Source organism: Cygnus olor, chromosome 5, assembly GCF_009769625.2.
Source record: "Cygnus olor isolate bCygOlo1 chromosome 5, bCygOlo1.pri.v2, whole genome shotgun sequence".
Taxonomy (NCBI): domain Eukaryota; kingdom Metazoa; phylum Chordata; class Aves; order Anseriformes; family Anatidae; genus Cygnus; species Cygnus olor.
Genome location: NC_049173.1, coordinates 46953450 through 46972888, shown reverse-complemented (window position 1 = coordinate 46972888; position 19439 = coordinate 46953450). Strand labels below are relative to the sequence as shown.

Here is a 19439-nt window from a genome sequence, read left to right as displayed (position 1 = left end):
AACCACAAAACCTAATAAATGAGTGTGTAGAAAAGGGACCCATCAGATCCTAAAAATAATCCAGCTGTGTGTAATGAGGTCTCTCCTTGTTGTCCCCCTGGCAGTTTGCTTTCAAGCATATTCTAGGAATTGGAAGCAAGTATTCAAAAAAAAAAAAAAGTCATTTCAAATAAATGATGGTGAGAAGCTAATTGGAAAAGCACTCCAATAAATATCACAGAGAAAAAGCTTTAACTCACTTTAATTCAAATATTCCCCTTTTGTTTAATCACTGCAAACCTATGACATGCACCACTGGGAGCATTTTGTTATTGGAAAGTTATTTCTTGACATTATAAGCCCTCAATAAATAATTATAAAGCAAAAAATGAAGTCCAATGGTTGGTAGACAACACAGATTTCAGATACACTCAATTTCCTTAATTTTTTAAAAACCAGTGACTAGCTACTAGCTAACTCCGTTCCATAGAAGACAACTGTGCAGCTCCCCGACTTCACCGGGGTCAGGATTTCACCATATGGAAAGTGGTAACTTGTGTGTTCCTTCTGTGCTGACACTCAATATTGTATTGTGTAACTAAACCCTCAAACAGCTTAAAATGGATGTGCCAAAACTGTGAGACCCAGCAGCAAAGAGCCATTCCGCTGTCCTAGTCTTAACTTGTCTAATTGTCTCTTACTGACACTTCTTACATGAAAACTGCCACTGACATGAATACAGCTGAGAGAAAGAAAGCTCATGATGGGAAATCGGAAAAGCAATCCTCATTGCTCCACGCTCTTCCGCAGTAACAACAATCATCATGAAAGGGCTGCCTCTGCCATTTGTACGTAAATCAGTGTCAAAGAGAGCACGAGGCAGGTTTCTATTGAGAACACCCCTACCATCAGAAGCTGCACCTGGCCACTCAATGGCCACGAGTGGTGGTGTTAGCAGCAAGGACACTCCACTGACATTTACTTAAATACCAGTCGGATCTCAACATACTTCAAGGTTTGCAACACATTCTGCTCCTCCTTTCTTCACAGTCCCCAAAAGAAAATCAATTTCTTTTTTTTCCCCAAGCTACCTGACCTTGAAAGAAACATTGCTTCTCTTTGTCTGAATGTATTCAGCTGCTTTTCTGCCAACTACAATGCATTCTCTATTCATCAAAATAAAAAGGTGGACCTGAAAGAAATCTACAGGATGTTTTCTTCTGTGTGTGTTGTTCAGAGAGTAATGTTGATTCTCTTCCCAGCTTTTAAATAACCTTTCAGTAATTTTGATTAATTTAAGTCTTAGTGTAACTAAGTTCTGAATTTTCAAAAGAAAAAATTAATGTCTTATGTGATCAATCTAACATCTGGTTTTGAATCAAAATCTTTCCGTGTTATGCCTCATGACTTCCCCTGTCATTGTTCTCTAGAGAAAGACTTTTACTTTTTTCTTAAGTACCTTCAAATGATCTTTTCCATTTTGCTACATTTATGTAATTTACTAACTTACAACATGCAATTCAGTTTGCACTTTAATATGCCCTTTGAGCTGACCTCTGTAAAGGTTTCCTAAATGCTGAGGTTACGACTTTGTCAACAGAGGAAGCATTAGCACGGCAGAAGATGATGACACATATTGTTCTGCCTTCCTGTGGTTCAGAATGGCAAGGTGCAGATGGCACAAACATCTGACAGAGCAACAACATCCTTGGATTGCAGCAGTGACGTGCAAAATGGCAAGAGCAAGCAACTTAAAACATAGATTGACTTATTAGACAGAAATATATTACAGAAAAAAATCCTTACTAAATTGCATCAAAGACTGCTAGTAGCAGGAGGAGGAGTACACAAGGATGAGTGAATTTCAGCAAGAACTGAACTTATACAAGGATACTCTGTTCTCAAGGATGCATTTCCCCAATTTATAGGGACAGAGAGGGCGCACAAAATAATTGCAGTAAAACTAAGTGAATTAAAATTGTGCCCAGATTAAAACAATCTTTGCATACGCCTCATTCACTGCAGAGAAATTGTATTATACCACCATCATCCGAATTATCAGAGGCACTCAAAACTTCAAGCAGGAAATGTGTGGATTCAGAAGTTGTAAAGCCAAGTTCCTTCTCTGCTTCCTGCTAAGACACATAACCCTTTACCCCAAAACTACTTCTCTCTTCCATCTCAACCTTTTCCTGTTGTCAAGTATGACTGATTTTGGTGCTCATCTGTAAAAAGACAGAGTCCAAGATCTCAAATGATTAAAGATAATTCGCCCATATTACAGATGATTACAGATATACTTGGCTGCAGTTTTACTGGCATGAACTCTTACACGCTGTTGAGCATGCTGGTTTTGTAAATCTGGGAATGTATTTCAAAAGCTACGATAACTAGTGGCTAGAACACTTGCTGAACCTCCTTCCTGCATCTGAACTTCACAGCTTCAGCACAATTCACCACCAAAGGGGTCCCTGAATTTGCAGTGGTTTGGAGCTGCTGATCAACAGATCTGCCTTTCCTCATTTCAGCTTGGAGTCATCCTGTGTACACCATCGCTGAGTTAAAAGGAAGGAGCTGAAAGAATTTCAGCTGCAAATTACACTAATAAAGCGGCCTATCCACAACATTATTTTCCAATTGCAGCTGACAAATCTAAGACAAGGGCTGTATGCTATTGGCCTGCACATAGTCTGATAACACAACAAGCCACCTTTCCTTCTCTTTTTGTACATGTAAGAAACGTTAAACATTTAGTTTACTGTCATTTTCTAATGTTGTCTGAAATACATTGTGACACATCAAAAATGTTCATAGAATGAATAAAAAATGTGCTGTCTATTTCAATATACTACCTCCGTCACTCCTTTGCATTTGATGTTGCCTGTATTTAAATGTCTAAAGCTGCCTTAATCATTTATTTTATCAGCTTTCTAAACCATTCTTTTCTCTTCCTGCTATTGTTCTTTTTTTTTTTCTAACAAAATGGTATAAAACATGTATCAGCATTTAGAACAGATGCAGAGCTGGGGATCAGTCACCACTAAAACCAGCGTGGATCAGGTGTATGCAAACCAGTGCCATTCCCTTGAGTCCTATCAGCAGCGACCGTCAGCACGCTTTCGATTCCTGACCCACCTACATGTCGAAATGGCTTCTTTGACCACAGATGAGTCAAATAAAGACCTGGCCTCCAGAATAGTAAGGTTCCCTCACGCACATTCAGACATGGCAGCATTTAGCATTTCCCGCAAGACACTGCACCTTGAGGATTCAGCTCTCAACAGCACTTCTGCCGGTCAGAAAGGGAGCTGAACTACTTACTCTCCACTTGTAATATGGTTTGAGATGCCCAGACAAAAAGCACGCAGCTGTGCCATGTATTCAATAACTGTTATTACTCTCTTCTAGGACTTCCTTGGCAGAGGCCAGCTGAAGACCTGCACCACTCATATTTGTCTGCTAGGAAGCTCTGAGCATGGGAAACCAATTGTTGTAAAAGTGCTCCCACAACAAAGACCTACTCAGATGTGCCCCTGAGATTATGAGGTAACCTCTAATTAGGGATTACAAACCAGCAAGAAGGAAGCCCAGAAACATCTCTTTCTGTTGTATGCTAACTGATCCATTGCCAAATATTTATCAGAGGACCCCCAGATGAATTTAGTGATGTCAGGAAATAAAAGACAGATCTGGCTGGCTTTAAGCCAGGCATAATGGCAGCAGCAGCTATGTTTGATTCATTTATACAGCTCTGTGAATTCATTTCCCAGTCAGCCGAGCTGGAATTCAGAATTTCTCCTGAGAAAAAGCACAACTCCAAATCGTGCACTGGCGCAATATGAACTATATCGTGCTCATCGGCGTATGAACAAAAACATGTACTGACTAGGCTGAGACACCTACATTCGTCTTCATTTCTGAATTCAGCCAGAACAGGATGATATGTGGCATAAAGAGCTGACAGGCTACTGCATTATTGAATCTTTACACGGGGTATTTGTGTTAGGCATGGAGCTTAATTTAGGAAAGTTTGATTTTCCTTTCCCCGCACCCATTCCCTTGCTAACACTTTATTCAAGGAATCAATTAGGCCTTGATCAACCATTGATCAAGAGTTCCCAGTGGGGAGCCTTAATGCATTTTATCTGCAGTTACCGTTCCCAAGTAACACCTATTTCTGAGCATGCACTTAATTCTTTTCATCGATGCTTTGCTATCCTTCAACAACCCTGTTAATAGCATTTTGCAGGTCTACTTTCAATGAAATCTTCCTTTGACAAATGAATTAGTGAAACTGTGGGATTTCCATTGGTGTATTTGCTTTTTTTCAGCCACAGAGACAAATAAATTCCATCCTCCACACCTGCCCCTGCCTAAAAAAAAAGGTTAAAGTGATGTGCTGGAGATCAAGATGCTAAATGGAAAGCTGTTCCAGAACAAACAGAACAAGATAACCATTAAGGCTTTAAAGCAAACAGTCATTATTTTTCACTAAATTCCCTGTGAAGTGAAAAACGTGATACATCTTTACCATCTCCAGGATTTTTCACTATCGTTAGCATTTCCTTAGCAAGATTTCTTTTAAAAGGAAAGAACACAAAAGGTGTGTATCAACGCTGACAAGACTTCAGTATATGATTAAGTAAATCACATGGATTTAAGCATGCACTTAAGATATCTGCTGAATAGAGACAGATTTATACTCATGCCTGAATACTTTGCTGAAAAGAAGCCAAAATGAATTGGTTATAATTAAATTCTTTTGATGAAATTTCTGCAACTCCCTATTGTGTGACACGAGTACTGAAATGCTAATAAACTAGTTAAAATTAAGCTTATTACCAAGTAAAATAAACCAGAGATACTTCTGCCTTTTCTTATTTTCTAACACCATTTATATAACATTATTTTGCATTAGAGAAGTAAAATACTTGACCAGGCACACACCCCTGACACAGCAGTAATTGCAGGGTGTTTCAGTTCCAGGAGATGATCTGTGGATTCCTCCACCTCAGGCTGCATTGCTACTCCTGCTTAGGGGAGGAATGGTTTTTAGCTATGTCAGCAGTTAAGCAGAAGCCTAGCTTCAGAACACCACCTGAGAGATGCTGTATGCCAGGAACTGCTCGGTGTGTGGAGAGCTCTTTTAAATATACAACAAACTGAGCTCTAACTGAAAAATCAGGTGTTAATGCACTGGCTGCTCAGAAGCCATTGCATACACCAATCACTACTTGCATGCTCTGAAGCACGTTATGGTAACGCAGCACATCCCTGCAGCAATACCACGGAGAGTTAAAAATGGCCTTGCTCCCTTGAGAGCCTCCTGCACACTGACAAACACAGATACTACCCGCTCTGGTACCATTCCAAAATTCCCCCACCCCAGCTTTACAAGGGAGCAGAACAGCCACGTTCACTGTGGCAGGGGGAGGATACAGGGACCCAGTAATTCTACCATTACTCAGAAGTTTCACCAGTAAGAAGTTTTAAAATGTACGCCAATGTGATGGTGTAGGCTAATCAAATGCTGATGGAGAGAAACTAGGAGAAAAGGCAGGACCCCTGACTGATGAGCAGGGCAGAGTGACCACCCTGCCAGTCTTGCAGGACTTTCCAAGGACTATTGTTTCTCCAGTAACTTAAGACCATCTGGAAGCTGCACCTAATTGGGATTATCTCATCCTTCATGTTAGCCTTCATTTCTCCATCTTCAAATAGATTAACCTCTTCCGTGCATTCGCCTTCGACAGCCCTGCATGCTAGACACACTAGGAGCACGAGGCATTTTTGTTAGCTGAGCAGCAGAGCAGACATCCTGCTCCACTGAAGTTCAGAACAACTGAGTCTCTGCAGTAAGTCTGAACTAAATTTTCTGTATGATTGATTTCTTCAGCCTGATGGTGAACCCCTCCTTCCTGCTGGGAAGCGACTCCTCTACAGACCGTATTTCAGGAAGAGCAGTAGAAGCTGGAGGTGAACTCATTACGATTTACTGGGACACAGAAAACAAGAGCATTTTCATACATTTCAGGAAAAGCAGAAGTAGCCATTATTTTCAAATCTCTACCATTCTGTGAGCTATTTCCAACACAGCTAACCAGGCATGGAATTTAGGCTGTAATTTTCAGAGATCCCCAAGTGAGTTAATGGCCTAATCCTTATTGAAAATTCTGGTCTTAACTTTGAGTTGCCAACAGCAGTAACTGCTTCCATAATCAAATATCATAGTCAGTGATCTTCTGTGTTTGTTTGTTTTTTTTTTTTTTTAAAGTGGTTTATGTTATTCAGTTTGACATTTCAAAAAGAAAAAGAGGGGGAAAAAAGCACATTATGCTGGTTTAGTCATGTTCTTCCATTTGCGGGCATTAAGTAGCAGCACCGTAACTCTGCCCATAAATCAGAAAAAATGCAGACATCTGAACAAACAAAACTGAAAAAAGTCGTGTATTACAGCTGCAAAAAAGTAAATATGGACTTTTTTTTCTGTGCCTCTAGGAGAACCATCACAGTAAAAATAAATACAGATGCTAAAACTAGAAGGATAATACAAGTAAGAACTGGTACAAGACTATGCATTTTATTAGCATAATTTATATTCTAACAGGGTCTAATTTGGTGTTGAGAAATAGAAAGAGTAACCAGTCTCTGTCAAGATAGAGCCCAGCAGCTGTCTCTTTATCACAAAAAAATGAAGGTTAGCCTTATCAGTACTCCATGGATCTTTTATAAATACATATAGACCCTCATATAGGAACTTATAAAAATATCAAATGCTTCTCTGAATTATTGGAATCAAATTAATATATATATTAAAGAGAAAATTCAAGCTATGTATGGGTGTTCATTCACATGGCTCTAGCAAAGTCACTGGAGTTGGGAATACTTCAAATGGGGGCATAAATTTAGCCTGAGAAAACAGTGCTGTAAGAAAGAGAACCTGCCTCAGTACTCATAACCACATAAACTCTATTCAAGACCCACACATCTCTTATGCTGGTATTTCTGCCCTCAGAAAAATATGAAGTTACACTTTGGGAACTTGCATATGGACAACAGGAGCTTCCAAGTCCCTGGGGTGCCCCACATTGATCTGAAAACAGCTAATGAACCCATCGCTGCTGCTTTGGGAAGAGTCAGGACAAAACAGAAGTGCTATGTATGTTTCTTGACAGCCATCCCAGAGGAATGCATTTCCCCACTCTATTCCCACACAGCCCACATATCACTTCTGCAGAACCCAGAGGATTCATATTTCTTAACGTAACCAGCTAGGATGGTAAAAGGAAGAGGAGAGCGAACCAGGCGTGATCTCAGCCCCTGCCAGAGACCCATGGTGCAGCTCCAAGAAACAAGGTTTTGCCCCCTTTTTCCTCCTTGGAGCTGTTCTTCCAAGCCCTTCTCTCTTTACAACGTCACATTGCACAGCCAGCTCAGAGATAGAGCTGTGAAGTCCAGGGCAGCACTCATCTCACGAGGTCAAGACAAACAGTGCTCCATCAAGAAAAGGGAAGATGACATCCTAAGGCATGGGAGCAAGTTTGCTGCCTAAAAGCTCAGAGAGGCTGCTGCCAAGGCACTGAGAATGAGAGGCAGAGGCAATTTTGGGGCTTCTCCCAGACTGATGAATGAGAACAGCTCAGTCCAGGCTGCCCAGAGTCCCAGCAGCCAGTCCTGTCCATCTTCACAGCTGCACACTCTCCCGCAGCAAAAGAATAAAAGTGCTGTGCCAAAAACCTATCTGTGAATGGCCATAAAGAACTTCTGTCTTGATGCTTTTTAATAATTAACCACTGCTAAAGCAGTGGGCCAAGCAAGGGATACAGATGCATCTGGATGCGCTGTGGCAGGTAGCTCAGCCTGTCGCTGTGCCCGTTCTGCAGCAGAAGGAACGAAACCAGCACCGGCCGACGGACCGAGGGACAAAGCCCCAGCCCTGCAGCCAGCACAGCTGTCTCTTTGCTTATTCATCCATTATTCGACCTGCTCTAAAGCCTAGAAACAGAAAATAATAATTGGATTCCTTTTCATCCTGGGTAATATTTCACATACATATATGCTTCTAGTAAACAGAAGGCTAGCAGGTAATTGAAAACACTGCTGATCACACACACATACATATGATCACACACCCATACACATGTGATAGAGAAGCCCTCAAAGTCTTAACCTCCGAAGTCACCTTCTGCTTTTGCATGCAAAGTTAATGTTACTTTCTTCTGCTGTGTAGGTGTCAATGGAAACTGCTCCTTCACCGATTTTCCAAGGGACTGCATTAACTCAATTAGCGTGGCAGACTTGTCTGGGTTAGCTACCTTCTCTGTACCAGTGCGCATGGCAATACTGTTATGCGCATCAGGAAAGCCAGCACACAATTTCTAAGCATGCTGTAAGAACATACTAGTTTCAGGCTGCTGCTGTTTTATTTTTCAGTTGGCAGGACTGCAAGTGTAACACAGACACAAGCCACTAATCTCCTCAGCACAAGGTCATGGATGTAAAGTCATACAGGAACATTAAGAGCCTCAAATCTGATCATTTGTGATACACAGACTATAGGAGTTTCTTAACCCAGTAAACCTGCACTTGGAGTCCGTATTTTAGACCAACCTTTGATCATACAGACAACTGTAGGCCACCTCCTGCACCAGCCCACGGTAGGTGACTTGGAGGGAGGCTGGATTTCCTGATAACCTTACGCAGAACACAGACGGGAATGCCACAAACCAGCAGGCTGAAGTGGAAGGGAAATGCTTCCTGGCACATTCACTATTTTTACCTCTGAAGAGCGGGGACCAACATTCTCTGTGACAAACTTGTCAACATAACAGCACTGATAGCTTTATGAATAAAGACGTTTCAACTTTTTTTTTTACATCCCACAAACCCACACGGTTATTGAACTATCAGGCTCAACAACTGCCAACGACAGGGAATTTTACAAAATGAAGATACAGAACATAAGAAACACGTATCTTTTAAACGTACTCCTTGATATTTTCAAATATTTCTTGCGTGTTCAAGACAGTCCTTTAGTATAACAGTATTTCGGAAACTGCTATCATTTCTCCTCTATGGATCTCCTAAGCAGAGGAACTCTTCCCTTTCCCAAACAGAATCAGGGTAGTCTTCATAATCCCTTCATGCCTATTCTCTCTTACCTCTCCAGTGCTTCTCATCATTTCTGTTACCCTTCACTGAAATGAAGTAACCACAACTGAATCCTGAATTAACAGTGAGTTGAGTCCATCAATTTAAGCAATGACATGATAATATTTTCTGATTCCCTTTGTAAATATGCACCAACTGTTGTATTTGGTTTTTGGAGGCCCATTGCATATTAAGTAGATGCCTTTATTAAGCTGTCATCTATGACGCGTAGATCTTTCTCCCAAGAGGTTACAAGTAATTCTGAATCCAATAATGCATAAAAGTAATTTTAAATTGCCCTTTCTACTTTAATTACCTTGCAAGTTAACTCCACGTTCCAACCAGAACACGCCATCCAGAAACCTAGTTCTTTTCAGCCCTTCAGCAGTGCACCTGACAATCATTCACCGTGTTCATTAATTGAATAATTTGGAGCCTTTTTAGAAAGTAACGTTGCCATTTTCCACTCCTTGTCCATGTTATTGCTAAATATATTGAATAAATTAGGTCTGATATTCATCTTCATTGTATTTTGCTACAAATGTTTTCCACTCAAACAAAATATGCTATTTAGTGATTATGTACCTGATGACTTAATTCACGGCAAACTTTGCCACCTAGCCCATAGTTTTTCCTTAGTCATCGTCAGTTTTGAGAGACTTTGCTACACAATTTTGGTTAAATATGCAGGTTGTGCTCTTTGACTCGGTTTTGACTCAGTCTTTTCTTATTCAAGTAAGAAGTTCATTTAAAAAAAAAATAATTCCTTTACTGATAAAGATGATTCAGATAGGCAATCTTGCCTTTGCAACAGAAATAACAAGCACAGGAACAAATGTCAAACATAAGTCGAATCTGAAACTAGAAACAAAAGCTGTGTGTACTAGATTTTTATACTCTTAAAGGCTTTTCACTAAAATGTAAGTACACGTGTTGCAAGGACCAGCTTGGAAAGATACTGATTTGCGTGCCTTTGCCTTTATACCTCTGCTTACAATACCTCCTTTGGTACAACATTAACGTAGCTCTTAAATCGTAACCATATTTTTTAAGAATCCAATTCATGTCTGATGGGTGTCTCTTCCTACATGCTCCTAGTAAGGCTCATTGGCTTCTTTGTGTTTTTGTTGTGTGTTTGGTGGCTTTTTTTTTTTTTTAATGGCAGATGCACTTGGCAATATCTGTGACCTTGAGTTGTACACATGAGCAAGCAAGAGAGCCCAGTCCTGTAAGGCTGTTTATGCATTCTGAGACAGTTCTTTCGGAGAGGGGTGTCTCAAGGAAGACAGAAGCATGATGTGCATACCAAGCCAAGTGCTTCATGATTTATTTATAGGGAAAAGGGGCATAAAAATTTGCTGAAGGGGAAAGAAAAATGAAGAATCTGACTTACCTTGTCTGTGTAGACGAAGAACAGAACCACAACAGTGAGCTCCAACAGAAATATAATTAACAGCATGATAAAAAACTGTCAAGAGAAGAAGGGACGGGGAAAAAAAACAAAAAGCAAAAACCGTCAACATCTATTTCATTTTTTTCTGGATGCACAATAAATACACTCAGCAGATCATGCAGAAAGGGGAGTGGGAGTCATACAGGCAGCAAGATGCAAAGCTGCTGTCTTACAGAGAAACAGAAGGCACGCGACATGCAACAACCACAAACGCAGGTAAAGGACTAGGCAGAAACACATCCCTATCCAGGCATATGGAGGGCTTGTTTCTATCACTGATTTCAGGAGAACAGCATAAAACCCCTCAAAGATCTTTACCCCCCACCAGGCTAGTGATCTATTTGACAGCAACACTTGAAGACTTAGGTTAGGCTTTATTGATTTTATTTTTCCATCAGATCTTTTCAATTAGGAAGATATCACCGAAAACCACAGTTTAGACTTCCCATTGCTAGAGAAGGTAGCCCATCTATAAACCATCAAGTCTTGGTCCCTTTTCAATTGGAACTGTGGGAGAAGTGAAAGGCACACCCAAACGCTAGTATACCAAGCCAGCTTTAAGAGCAGTTTCAGGTAGCTACACGAACTACCCACGGGCTTCAACCAAAAGGGGCTGATTTGTACTTAAGACATCAACACAGAGTTGGTCTGTATCTTTGTCTCCTCACAAGCCAAGGAACTGTTCAAAACCCAAAAGGCAAAAGCTAAAAGGAGCGGATAAAAAACCTTTAACACCAGTATTTTGGGTAGATTCTCAAAAGCCCTCAGCTCTGATCATCTTTAGTGGGATGAACTGCAGGCTATGCCACACGCTTCTAAAAAAACATGCCCTCTGTTTTTGTTAAGAAGCTGCATGGGTCTGTAGCAGTGTCAAAACAGCAGATGCACAGACTAGAACAACCCATTGTCCGAGCTGAAAACGAAACGTAGTTTTGCAAAAATGGATGATGAAGTGAGAGTAATTTTGGAAACTTTTTGGCTCGGACAAAGGCCCTGCTCCCTTTAACACCAATTCCACATGCTTAGCAGCTTGCTAGGCTGGAATTCAAATACTGAGCAACACTGACTTAATTGAAACCCCATTCCCAAGAGAAAAAAAAAAGTTACTATCTCTTTAGCTTCAACCACAAGGCTGCAAACCTATGAAAGTTTAATAGCTACAAAACCTTATCAGAGCTTCTTCACTGCCTGGCAAGTCAAAACCAAACCTTTGAACCCATGGATTTCTGCGACTGAATAGAGGACAGAAGGTCAAGAGGGAGAAAATACCATTTTCCACTACTACAATTAGACTGTCTACAGAACTCATTGCATTTTGCCCCAGGAGTGTTAAATTAAAGTTTATTTTCAAATCTTCATCACTAGTATCTTCACACTTGCCTGACCCTAATACTGGATCCTATTACTGCCCACTTCCAAATCACAGAACTCATTCATGGCAGCGATCCGAGCCGATTTCCATATCATTACCTTTCAGCACCGGCCTTCTCTATAGATTTGAAAATCAGCCTTGGTGCTGCTTGCTTTTTTTTTTTTAAGTTTTGCTGTTTTATCCTGTTGCATAGTATTAATTGAAACAAGGCAAATCACATCACTTTGTGATGCACAGGCATTCTGCCCTATTTCTTTAGCTGTGGGGTACTTTTTTGCTCATCCATATTGCACGGGTTTTCCAAAATGCCACTGTCTCCCTGTGAAATTCACTGGCATAGCCCGGATTACGTTAGGCAGACTCTAACACAAAGGGAGGACTGGCACCCCCTTATCAACAACAATCAGCACTTCCTACCACAGGATCCCAGTTTCATCAGCTTAGAATTTTGCCAAACCTTAATTGTCTAGGTTTATATATCCCAAGCTTGTTTCTGTCTAAAGGATAAAAGCTTTTGGAAGAACTTTTAAAAAAGGCACTTCATTTACTTCTAAGAACGAGGCAGAGCAAAGTACGTTATTGAGGTTACATTTCTGGTGGCTTAATTTGAAATTCTTCTGTGCTCCAGCATTAGGAGCGGGGAGCTGCAGCAAGGCGCAGCTCCATTCCAGGCCTTTTGTCTTACCCAACTATGGGTGGATTTTTGTGGGCAACTCATTAGCCTTCAAAAAAACCTGCACTTTGCACATCCAGCGCAGATGAAAGGGCTCAGCCGCTAAGATCTTCAAAGCCTACAACCACAGAAAGCCCACTCGAATGCTTCCCACACTTTGTGTACAACCGCACAACTCCCAAACCACCCCAACCAAGCTCCTTCCCCCCCTCTTGTGACACCCACATGGAGCCGCCATGCCAGACCCCCTCACAAAAACCCGGGTTAGGATGGGTTTAGGACACGAACTGGCTACCAGTTTTAGAGAAACTGGACCTGGAAGAGGAGGGGACTGGGGAGGGAAGAAATTAGGAGGATTGATTCCCTCACCTGAGGGAAGACACAGGGCTGGTGAGCAGGGAGCGCCTGAGGGGACAGAGGTGCCGAAGCCAGGAGGAGCAACACAAGAAGACCAAGAAGAGCGATGCAGCCAGGCGACATGGCCACAGGTGAAAGGCACGACAGAAAGACGACTCACTGCTGCCCTCCTGTGCCCCTAAACATGGGGTGTGAAGCACACTCGGAGGTGTTTGAGGTGCAACAGGCAGGGCTTTGGCAGCAGGGGGCCTGCAGGGTGCCCCATGTCTGTGGATGAGGGGGCAGCCAGTTCCAGCCAGCTCCACAAAATGGAGTCTGCCACAAGTGGCCCAGGGGCAGCTGTGTTTAACTGTTTGCCATCTTCACTTCTCAATACCAGAATCACGAATTAGAAGTTTACCTTAAATGGCAATAAATTAAGTGAAATTCCCCAACTTGAGAGCATTTTCCCTGCAGCACCCAGTCGCACAGCTCTGCTAAAGCCCCTACCTCAGGACTGGCACAGCTGAGCCGCTGCAGCCAGCAGCAGCCACCTGGGGCCCGGATCTCCTGGCGGACCACAACGGCACTCCTGAGTCCTTCACTTCATGCTAGAGATATTGGGTTGACACAGCAATTGTAGAAGATGCTAAAATTGTAAAGTCAGAATCTCAAAATTTAGGAAATCTCAGAACAAAAGCTCTGCTACTGATGGTTAGGTACCATGGCTAAGCCCTTCTCTCTGCAGGCTCAGAGGTTTCTCCAGAGCTTTCCTTTCCTATTCACCACTTGGACCAGCTTTTCTCTGGAAAGCTGTGTGCAAAAGCCACTGTTGGCAGGTTTCATGCACTGCAGATTTTGGAAGTCATACAATGAACTAAAATTAACATTGTTCAGAAAGTCAAAACGTAGATAAGTAGGATTATGTTTTTCCCCCACTGAAAAATATTTCTGCTTTTAAATAAAACCTCTGGTTTTATCTATCTCATTATATGCATTCATTGACAGAAAGTATGCTGTTATATAACAGATACCATGCATTAGTAATCCCACCGTGCACAGACAGTAGAGATATTCACTATGTCTTTTATTGCAAAGGTAATTTAGATGAGGTCAGCCTCAAGGCAGAGGCTTAAAATTCATCTTCTGTTGAAAGCTACAGCACTTACATGTCAGCACATTTATCATCTCCCTCTGAAGAAGAACCCGGCCTGAACCCAAACCCCTACATCAGAAAGTAAAAAATCTAGGCTTTTTGACCTGGCTGCAAAGAATAGCCTGCATGCTTCATCCCATCTTCTGACCTTATGGACCCAAGTGTGTGCATGGCCGCATGCAGAACCTGTCCCTCTGTTCCCCCAGCACCTTCCCACAAAAGTTCACGTTCAGTTCCACCCTTGGTATCATCCCAAAGGGAATGATGTCCAAGCCGGGGCCAGAGGTAGCTTGGCACATCCCATCCAAATTTAAAAGGGGAAAACATAAAATCACTGAAGGCTCACAGCACCCAAAACCCTACCACACCTACTGGAAACTCTCACGGTTCCTTTTCAAATGAGTTCTCTCACTGTGGTGATAAATACAGAGAACAATACAAACAAATTTTGCTGTGGTTCGCTGGGGCTGCAGGCTGCTGATATAAAGATTTATGCATGGAGAAACAACAATCCCAAAGCAAAGTATTCATGTAAAACTCCACAAAAAGGATTGATCTGACCTTGTACAGAGATGCTTTACCACCCTATTTGTCAAATGGTGGGATGCAGCCTAGCACAGGCACACTGGAGAGGTACCTACCGTACAACTATTCATAAATTACACCTGAAACAGCTCCAGAGGAGTTTTGATAAGAAGGGAGGTAAGGTGATGCCTTTCTGTCCAGCTACCACTGCTAATTTTCAACCCCAAAGAAAACTACGGGTAGTTTTGCAGCACTGACCTTTATAATCTACAAAGCCCATGACCTTCTTACAGGCTCCCATTAAAGGAGTAGAAAATGCAATTGCTGTGGTGCTTTCTGCAAAGCTGAGCATTGCCCTCCTGATATCATAGAGAGAAAAGTGTAGTAAAGGAGATCCTGCTTTGTAACTCAATCCCCAGCAGAGCTGTACTAGACAGTTGACCCACTAGTTCCTATTCCCTTTATCCAGCACCAAACAAAGCCTCTCAACATCAGGGAATACTTCTTGACTCTCTTGTGTACATTGTACATCGTTTAAATCATGTCTCCACTGCAGTTCACAAAGGAATAGGGAACTATTAATTGTATTTTCTTCCCAACAAACAAGATGCTCTAGTTTCCCAGGTGTTACAGACACTTGCCTCTCTGTATGATGACCAAGTGTCACACACTAATGCATAGGATTGGGTCTTTTGTTTCCCCACTGCCTCTCCTTCCCAAATCTTAATAGCTCTATCACGTTGCTCTGATTGCCCATCTCTCCATGTTAGAGGTAGCTGATCTTCTCATGCCCCCACCCCCCCAAAAAAAGTGACCAAGTACAAAGAAAACCAACCTGCCATTACGTTGTTAGTCTCCTAACATTTTGCTATGAGATAAAACCATCATAACTGATGGTGAAACTGAGAATGCCGTGTTTAGCCCGATACCTAAAGCAATGCTCTTAGTGTGATGGGAATCTGTTACACAAGGAGACAATAAGAGCTCAGGGTGCCAGACCCTCTTCCCACTTAGCTAGTGTCAAGAGACTGAAGTTCTGCAAAGTACTAATCGGATCCTCTTTGACAAACAGCAAGAAAGGAGTAGGGAAACCCAAAAGCCAGCAGTCTCTCTGGAATAGTGACATGTTCCAAAACAGTTTTAAGATTCATGGCTTAGCAAATAACTTGCTGAGATCAAACAGCCTACACGTTAGCACAGCCTAGCTAAGAAACTTGACAAATACTTAAGCAGTCAGCTTGCGCTGTGTCCCGTTATGCACTGCCCACACTGTTAATCTCCAGCAAGCTACGTGGTGTTGGCCTGCAGCAGTTCCCAGATAAAGAGAAAATATATATGTATACATTTATAGGCAATCTTTCCTCTGTTACATCAACTGCAAGTTCAATACAATCAAGTATTTTGCTTTTTAATTAGGCTCAATTACCAAGTCCTCAATGATCAACTTGAATTTCAGTATTACATTTAACTTCCTAATTAAGAAGCACCTCAGGTAGAAGAAAGCAGAGTGCATTCATATCAGACTCAAATTGTTGGGTCTTCCAAGAGAACTCCACCTTCATAGCCTGGGAGAGCTTTTGTCTGGCCGGTCCTAACACGCACGGGTGTAAGTTTGCTCTGTAAGATGAGCCCAGCTCTGGCAGCTAAAAGACAGAGTCTCTGGCATCACAAAGGTTGGCAATGACCTTCAAACAGCCCACAGCTGCCCAACTGTTATATTTATCTTTTTATCTGCATTTAAAGCAAAGGCACAGGTACTCTGCCCATTTAAAAGATCTCTGCTGTTCTAATCAAAAGGAGAGGGCCCTCGATTTTTGAGGTAGAAGGAAGATTATCAGATTGTATTGCTGTGCTTTAGGCCGATGTAATCTGTCAAAACTAAAGGTGTTGGATTTCCTTAATTGGTTTTTAGATTTTATTTTGATACAAACAGAAACACTACCAAAAATTACATTGCATTCTGCAGGTAACCTTCTCTGCAGGGACAGCATCCTATCGTTAATATTGAAACTGTAAACAGGATCTCTGTTTTTGACTAAATAAACAAAGTCAAACCTTTATCTACAAACTCACAGAGCTCCATTAAAGCCAAAAGAACTTCATGGATTTTACAGCAGCCACACTTTACCAAGCTGCTTGAAAATGAAGAACTTGCCTTGAATTTAATATGCTTTGTAAAATTTCTGTTCTCTTATCATAGATTACACTCTCTAGATTGAAAAAAACATCTACTAGACCAAGGGAACCTGCTGCATTATTACAGATGGCATTGCCAAAACCTCCTGTCTTCCCCGCAGAAGTGTAACATCCAATCACCTAACCAAATTAAATACACACAAATTTAGCTGCATTAAGTTGAGAACCAAAAGGTGTAACAAGTCAGGGGCCCTGAATGCTAAAAATTACTACCAAATTTACTGGAAGTTCTACACAGTCCACAATTTGGAAAAAAACAAGCCACCTAGAGGAAGTTAGTGGGAATACTTGCACTGGATTTTCAAATTATTAAAGCAGGGCACTCCTGGAGAACGCTAATCCCTGTACAGGTCCTGTACCAGCCTGTAGGTACCAAAGCTTGACAATGTTGGCTTTCTTAGCACAGCAATAAAAAAATCATCCCTAAACATTTTTAAAAGTTTTCTAGAATAGCTTTTTTATTACGTGATGGTACATGACTTCGACAGCACAAAACTGATGCGGTACAGTTTTTATCAGCACTCAAAAAAGAAAAGAATGAGACTTTTCCACTTTTGAAAGCACAGGTATTTGATATATCACTAGTGCTCACAAGAAGTTTGATTTAACATTATTACCAAAGGGCATCTTGATCTGATATGTTAACAAATGTCTCACTTAGATTTTTTTTTTTTTTTTAATTTATCTTTGATTCTTTTTTTCCCCAAGAAACTGAGAAAGGAGTGGAGAACAGAGGAAAAAGCGTGAATTGCCTTGGCATCTTAGAGATGACTTCTCCTGTGGCTTGGAAGACTTGTTCAAAAAAAGTCATGGCAAGGAATGAGAAATGACAGGACAGTGACAAGACTGTAACAACAACTGGGATTACAGTCAACAAAATCCCGCTGTATTGATCTGCTATATGAACTTCACAACAGAAGAGAAAGGGCAACTTACTTCCATCAATTTCCACCACAGTAGATTCTACATCTCAGCACCAAAGGTTTTGCCAATGCTCAGTCTGAATTCTCCTTTTGTTAGTTCTATACCATGGCTCCTACTTACCACCCCTTGTAGTGCCCTGAGTACTTCCTTTCTTCCCACAGTATAAAAAATCCTTGAACATTTATGGATGTCCCGAGCTCCATCTCAGCCATGCTGTGCATATTTAGCTTTTAATACCTCCTTGGAAGTAAAACTCTTTAGCCCCATGATCATTTTTTTTGCAGCATAAAAAATGCTAAATTTGCTCATAAACCGTAAAAAGGCAGTAATGTGTAACAGCAAACTTATGAACAGAAACTCCATTATGAAAATGACATGTAACTAAATTTGGCTCATCAGCTATTATACTCTAAAAGCCTTAACAGTTAATCCATTGTGATTGTGACAAAGTTTTGCATGCCTTATGCCTGCTGAATATATAGTATAGCTCTGTTTATGTTTGGACCATATTCTTTATGAATGTGCAGATATTTCTAGTGACCATTAAGGCTCAAAAAGGAAGCTGGAGTAATTATTTCTGGGACGATATACAACATATGCTGTTTTAATGCAGACTAACAGCATTTCATTTTAGTCTCATTACTGCTTTCAGTTGGAATCATCCAGTCTTACTGCCTTTGTGAGAGACGAGAGGCTGTCCATTCCTAAGCCATGTACCACTGGATTGTAACTGGCATTTTGTGGAATTTCTAGGCATTTTCCATCTTTTCCAAAAAAAAACCTCAAAAACCAACCACCATCAAGTATTAGCCAGGTTTCACGGTCACATCACAAGAGCAGGTGCGTAGAAGCCCACCTAACAGGTCCACAGATTACTCCAAATGGAAATGGCAAATACAAATAACGGAAAGGTTCTTTCTCCCCAAATCTACCATCCCCAGGACACATCTCGCCATCCGGAGTTCCAGCACGAACAGTGTTTGGGCAGCTCAGTGCCCTGAGAAGAACTGGGGAGCCGCACTGCCTGGTCCCGCACACCCTGCTTGGTGAGTGAGCAAGTCAGCAGGGCTGACTTTGCACCCCTAGTCACGCTGAACATCTGGCTGACCCCAACTGCTGGGCACACCAACAGAGGTTCCCCCCTGATATGAGCAGGGCAAGTGACCTGAGCACGCGGCTCAGCTGACTTATGATGACCTAAAGGGGAAACACGACTGAAATTCTGCAGTTGCATTTGCAAACCTTGAGCTAACCTTGCAAGGGGACCTCGGGACCTCTCCTGCTAATTATAAGAACAGATTTCTCTTATTTCTAGCAGTCTCAACAGCACTGCACGTGCAAGTGAAGGAAATGGTGAGAAGCAGATGGCCAAGGAGACGAAAAAGGACAAGTCAGAGTAATTTATTTGTATTTAAATTATACCGTTGGTTTTCTGCCCAGCTTTCTGTTCCCAAACGTACTACACAGACATATCCTACATGTGCTACGCTGCTGCATCAGACCTGTATGGGTCAGTCTTGCAGCAGCTTAATAAAAAAAACAACAGCAAATCAGTTTGTTTTTACCTGATTCTACCTTTTAGCTCATTATGTGCTCCTCCTGGGGCACCAACATGTCTATAGCATCAAAGAAGCTCTTCCTACACCTTGTGTAGGCATCACTGACTTGCACAAAC

The 19439-nt window shown here is 41.6% G+C and overlaps 1 protein-coding gene across 15 annotated transcripts in view; it reads right to left on the bottom strand.

Annotated features, from left to right (window-relative positions):
- The window catches only part of TSPAN4 (tetraspanin 4), a 435812-nt gene that overhangs the window by 66329 nt on the left and 350044 nt on the right, over nt 1-19439 (bottom strand). For 13 of the 15 annotated variants that reach the window (XR_005820749.1, XM_040560415.1, XM_040560417.1 and 10 more), the window contains one exon: nt 10523-10597. The exons of the other annotated variants lie outside the window; for them this stretch is intronic. Coding sequence is in view for 12 of the 13 variants with exons in the window: in XM_040560415.1 (XP_040416349.1) it covers nt 10523-10597 (75 nt within the window). In the remaining variant the exon portion in view is untranslated. The remainder of the gene's footprint in view (nt 1-10522; nt 10598-19439) is intronic. 15 annotated transcript variants of the gene reach the window in all.